Genomic DNA, 6,475 nt, shown 5'->3' with positions numbered 1-6,475 from the left:
CTGTAATATTGGTTAATGTTCAAACTCTATAACCTTCTGTCGTAATGTACGCTTTAAAGAGATATAGAGCTGTTTCATCATGTTCATGTTATCTAACAATGGCTGTGCCGTCCACTTTGAAAGATTTTAGTCTAATTAGTCTTTCCTTGTAGATATATGTCCGGGAGGTGAAATTTGTATATATGCCACAAGTTATGAGCTCGCTCTCGTTCGACCATTATTTTCACAGCATATAAGCAAATTCACCTTCCGAATATATATTTAGTAGTCTACAATCAAAGACCCTTTCTAGTCTCACCAAACCCTATATTGATAACTTTCCTCAATACAATGATTTGAGTCAAAATCCATTGTTCAAAATGTATTATTTCTTTCATAATTTCTTATAGTGGTATATATCGTTCTAATTAATTTTTCATTCAATTATATAGCATGTGGTGTAAATGAATTTGGAGCTGACTGTGGTAGAGAATGTTCAGCGATAAATGGCGATACCCTAAAATGTAAAGCATCAAGTATCTGTACTGGTGATCCCTATGGATGTTCCTGTGCTACGTCATTAACTGCAAGCAACTGTGAAACCCGTAAGACACTCAACTACTTCTTTCGTCTACCTACATATTGAGTAAACGACCGAGCCAACGTCTATTGACAATGAAAAGAAATGTCACGTTTTATAAAGTTTTGAACAGATACTCTTGTACAGGCATTTAAGTTTTCGTCGATAAATTCATTCAGAAATAACCAGATTGAGAAGATATGAAAACAAAGTCTGTGTTATGATCAGTTTTTGTGCCAAGACTATGTAAAGACATTGTTGTGGAGTAAATGTATCGTCGGCTCAGCATATAACCTGACATTGTGTACAATGATGTCCTTATTATAACCATTATTGTAATTAAATAACTATTAATTTCTTCTAATTGTTAATATTGATTATTTGATTGTACATTTAAATACCATTTACCACACACAGTCTGTCCTTCTGGTATGTATGGTGCTGGATGTACACAGACATGTCACTGTATATCAGGATGTAATAAAGCCAAAGGATGTTCAGCTGGTAGTACCTGTGAGAATGGATGGAGTGGAACCTATTGCTATAGTAAGTATTAAGGTATATATCATTCTATAACTCTGAAGGTATCCGCTGAATGACACAGATAAGCTTCGGGATGAAAAAGCGTATATATTGTACAATTTTGTATTACATATGGTTGACGCTGCTGTCATAAATGGTTTGGAAAAGGTTAACATCACCCTTTTTTCCCAATGTATTGGATTGTATCGTTATACTGTCTGTCTGTCTGTCTGTCTGTCTGTCTGTCTGTCTGTCTGTCTGTCTGTCTGTCTGTCTGTCTGTCTGTCTGTCTGTCTGTCTGTCTTTCCTTCTAAGCAATTTTCTGAATGGTGCAGTTAAAAAAACCGCGATTTTTCTTATTTATCTTTAAAAACCCGACTTCAGGATCGCGAGTAACAATGAGATGTTATCATTATCGAGGGCCAACGGCCTCATTATTTGTTTGATTAATTTGATCTATTACCTGAATTTCGAAAAATATTGGATCTCAGACTGAGAACGCAGTCATACCGACCAAATAAATTAGACTCCTTGGCCTATGAACCGAGTACAGTTCGTGTCTGGAATCAAATTAAACATTGACATTACTTAGTATCTGTTGGCGTGTTAACTGCCGTATCAATCCACGTACCCAGCACATTATAGCAAACAAAACAAAGCAGCAACATTTAGTATAATAGGTAGCAAACAAGTTAACCCTTAATTGAGGTTAGAAGGGGTGCGCATGTTCGCTGGTTTAGGAAAGAGTTATTATTGTCTGCTTAATGCTGACATACAAACCCAGCATTAGCAGATGTCTAGCTACCGACATGTATAAATTAGCAACCTGTCATCTCTAAATGTTTCCTAACCTATATATGTCATCATTATCACCAAAGGTCACTATTACAGTTAAGTTTCTGTAGCATTCACTGTATGTATATTCATTCAAAATCAAAATCTCATGAAAGTAAGTTTACGTGATTGTTCCGAAGAGTGTGTATTATTAACAATTCTGGAATGGATGAAGATGGAAATAATGCCAAATAAAAAAAATAACCCGACCGAGCGTAGTTTAAGCCGCCAACCCTAAACATTTCTTGTATGAAAAAAGGTAAAATAAATGTCACAATTTATCTTTACCTTTACTTTCGTGTACACTTTCATGCATCTGCTTCATATATGGTAACGTCTTTAAAAAACCGTATTCCAGAGAGAAACTACTGGTATGTTAAGGCTATAACCGTACAGTTTTCATATTACGTGTTAACTTATAATTGTCTCCATTTACTAATTTCCACACCTCATCAAACTCTCTAGAAAGTAGTGACCGAGGAGTTATATTATCTTGGGGTCGAAATATTTTCTTTTTTAAAATTTAAAGTAAACTAAAACAAAATAAAATCCCGACCTACCTACCTGCCCTATTTTCTCAAGTCTGTTATCGGAAACAAACACTTTTTTGTCTAAGCATTTATCCACCTACTGTTTTGTTTTTAGCTGTGAGTCAATATTTCATTATATTACTTTCTTTTCTTTTCAGTACCTCGTACCTGTACTGCTGGTATGTATGGTGAACTGTGTAACTACAACTGTCACTGTAAAGACAATGCAGCATGTAATAAGAATACAGGTGCATGTCCAAATGGAGAATGTGCTCCAGGATGGTTTTCTTTAACTACTAATGAATGCCAAGGAGGTAAGTTGAAATAAAACAGCTCTTATATTTGCATACAATTTCTTACATGTATGAATTAAATTTATTGACAAACAGAATGTACGGTTGGGGAGCCGAAAGGGCCGAAAGCCTTCAGATTTTTGCTCCCATGTACATCAATTGTTGGAATTCAAAAATCTGAGCTATAGCTACCATACATGATTATACCTCTTAATTGGCAATTTAATAATGACATCTGAAACTGTTTGAAATTTGAAGCTGGAATACTTAAGCTATTGCCTTATATTACAGAAAACCATTAACTATGCAAATGACACATTAAAATTACAAATTAGTTACATCAACAGGCTTTATAGAACACGTGCGCTTTGTAGTGGATGGCGTATGTACCTAATCAAATGGAATTTGAAGTTTGCAGTTTTGAGATTTAGAATAATTACTTAAAGATAAGATAAGATAAAGATAAAGTAAACATTTGTATAGCGCCAAAATCCAAAAATAAAAATTGTTCAGAGGCGCTTCACAAAATATATTTAAAAAAAAAAGAAAAAAAAAGAAACTTTCCATAAAATACACAAAGTCTAAATTATGCAATGGAAAAGAAAATGTTCCACAAATGTTCCTTATGTCTAAAAAAATCAAAAATAAGTTTTAGTTCAGATAATACGCTTAGAAATACGCTTCTCTAAAAAGGTAAGTCTTGATACTCCCTTTAAAAGATGACACTGTTTGACATTGTTTGATTTCCTGTGGTAATTTATTCCATAGTTCTGGTGCAGCAGTAACAAACGCACGTTTTCCATAAGTATGTTGAGCTGGGTTAATTGTGAGAAGAAATTTGTCCTTTGACCGAAGTTCACGTACAGGCTCATACTGATTGAGTAGATTTGATAGATATGGCGGTGCTAAGCCATGCAGTGCCTTGAACGTAATCAGAAGAAGCTTGAACTTAATTCGTTGCTGTATTGGAAGCCAGTGAAGTTTGAACAGTACGGGTGTTATGTGGTTTGTCTTCTTGGTCCTGGTGATTAATCGCGCACATGTATTTTGAACACACTGTAATTTCCACAGATACTTGAGTGGTGTACCATGTAAAAGGGCATTGCAATAGTCAAGTCTGGATGTTACAAATGCATGAATTAACATCTTTACTGCATCTTCAGAGAGATATGGTGTTATTTTACTGATGTTTCTTAAATGATAATATGCGGCCTTGCAGACTTGGTTGACTTGATTTTCCATGGACATTCGGCTGTCAAGAGTTGTTCCAAGGTTTCTAACTGCAGTGGATGACTGTAACTGGATTCCTCCAATTTTCATGGTTGGTTTATCAAGTTTACTGATATTTTTACTTGAACCAAAGAAAAGTAACTCTGTTTTATCCGGATTTAGTTTCAGCAGGTTTTCATTCATCCATCTTTGGATACATAGTACACAGTGTTCCATACGCAATATGTTATTGTCCATGTCTTTTAACTTGAAACACAGATAGAGTGTGGAGTCATCTGCATAGAAATGAAAATCTATGTTGTTCTCTCTTAGTAAGTCACCAAGTGGAGATGTGTAAATTGTAAACAGAATCGGGCCAAGTACTGATCCCTGGGGAACACCATACTGGAGAGTGTGACATTTTGATGATGTATCATTTACTTGTACTGTCTGTTGACGATTTCTGAGGTATGACTCGATCCATGATAGTGCAGTTCCTGTAATACCCATATGATTTTGTAGCCGAGAGATAAGGATAGAATGGTCTACAGTATCGAAAGCTGCAGAGAGATCAAGCAGTACCATCATCACGATTTTACCATTGTCAAGTGCTGAAAGAATGTCATTTTGTACCCGGAGAAGTGCTGTTTCTGTACTGTGGTGTGTCTTGTAAGCAGATTGCATGGGTTCATCTAACTTGTTAGAGTGTAGATGATCATTGATCCTCGTCGCAACGACTTTCTCAATTGTTTTCGACAGGAATGAGAGGTTGGATACTGGTCTGTAGTTCTTCATTATTTCTGGATCAAGATTTTGTTTCTTTAGTAGTGGCTTGACTATGGCAGTTTTTAACTTGTCAGGTACACATCCAGTAGAGAGTGATAAGTTGACAATGTTGACAAGGGATGGTAGTAGATCATCAAGAACTTGTTTGAGAATTGACGTTGGTATTGGATTGAGATTGCAACTTTTATTTGGTGATCTTGTGATTATTTTTCTCAGTTCATCTTCATTAGTGGGTTCAAAGATGGCTAGCTTTGTAGATGCATCGTTTGTACTTTGGTTGGTTGTGCAATTACCACATGCTTGATTTTGTAGATTTACTCGTATTGTCTTAATTTTATCCACAAAGAAATTTGAGAAACGTTCAGCAATTTCTTCAGTTGATGTATGTGAAGGTAGTTGCATTTCCTTTGATTTATGGAGCAGCTTATTAACTACATTAAACAGGGCTTTCTGGTTGTTTCCATTTTCCTGAATGATATGGCAATAGTAGTTGATTTTAGCGCTGTGAATTAACTGGTTGACTGTAAGACACTGTGATTTATATATCTGGCGATGAATCGTTAGTTTTGTCCTCCTCCAGTTCCGCTCTGCCAGTCCCCTCTTACGTTTTGCATCTCTTATTTCATCATTATACCATTTTATGTTTGGTCTCATAATGACAGTTCGTTGACGTATAGGTGCATGGGTATCAAGGATATTACGTAGCGATTCATCATACTGGTCAATAAGTGACGTAAGGACGGAAGAAGGTCGAGTGATCAATGGTGAATTTTGTATATCTGTACAAACATCTTCAATACTGATGTCTGTTATTTTTCTCGATGATAATATCTTTCTCGTAGGCTTTGGTTTGGTGACAGGTATTTTAAATGATACGGCAAAATGATCTGATATTACTGGATCTGATATTTTAATGTCTTCAACAGTGTTCTCTGATGTTCTTGTGATGACTAAGTCCAGCATGTGTCCTCGTTGGTGAGTTGCTTGTTGTACATGTTGAGTAAGATTCACAGAATCCAGCATGTTTTTGAACTGGCATGTATCCCTGTTGTTTTCATCATCTAGGTGTAGGTTGAAATCGCCTGTTATCAAAAGTTTACCAGGTGATACACATTTGGTTGACAGAAAATCAGTGAATTCTTCAAGAAATGAGGAGGTTGTTGATTTATTCTTAGTTGATGGTGGGGGACGATATACAACAATTAGCCGGCATTGATCAGAGGGAGATTTCAGTAGAGATTCCATATATTCAAAAGACTTGAAACTCTGTTGTTGTTGAACTTTGGTGACCTTGAGATTGTCTCTGTACAGCATTGCAACACCACCACCTGTACGTTTCAATCTTGGAGTGTGGAGTAGCTTATAGCCATTTGGAGTGACCTCACCCATGGCGAAATGGTCAGTTTCATTTCCAGTTAGCCAAGTTTCAGTCAGTAGTACCAGATCAAACTTGTTTTCAGTTACAAAGTCAGTAATCTGTAGTGTTTTATTCATGATTGACCTGCAGTTGAGAAGACAGCTTTTCAAACAATTTATTTTGTGTGTAGTTGGCTTGACACTAAATGAAGAGGTAATCTTCACAAGATTTCTATATCGTGCTCCTTGATTGGTTGATGTATGTACTTGTGGCAGATGTCGGGTTGTTATTCTGACTGGGATGGCACGTTTGTGATATTGTCCAGCAGCACATCCTCTCTTGGTATTTAAGGTCTTGCATATATTAAGAGAGTTGAGTTTCTTCC

At 36.1% G+C, this 6,475-nt stretch overlaps 1 protein-coding gene across 1 annotated transcript; it reads right to left on the bottom strand.

Moving 5' to 3' along the window:
• Nucleotides 1-3,407: 3,407 nt before the first annotated feature.
• On the bottom strand, nt 3,408-6,227 carry LOC144436822 (uncharacterized). Its single transcript, XM_078125681.1, has one exon. The coding sequence runs from the start codon at nt 6,225-6,227 to the stop codon at nt 3,408-3,410; it is 2,820 nt and encodes a 939-aa protein (XP_077981807.1).
• Nucleotides 6,228-6,475: the final 248 nt, after the last annotated feature.

The sequence above is a fragment of the Glandiceps talaboti genome, chromosome 6, assembly GCF_964340395.1.
Source record: "Glandiceps talaboti chromosome 6, keGlaTala1.1, whole genome shotgun sequence".
Classification (NCBI taxonomy): Eukaryota; Metazoa; Hemichordata; class Enteropneusta; family Spengelidae; genus Glandiceps; species Glandiceps talaboti.
The sequence above is the reverse complement of the archived record's forward strand: the minus strand, read 5'-3'. Positions and strand labels throughout refer to the sequence as shown.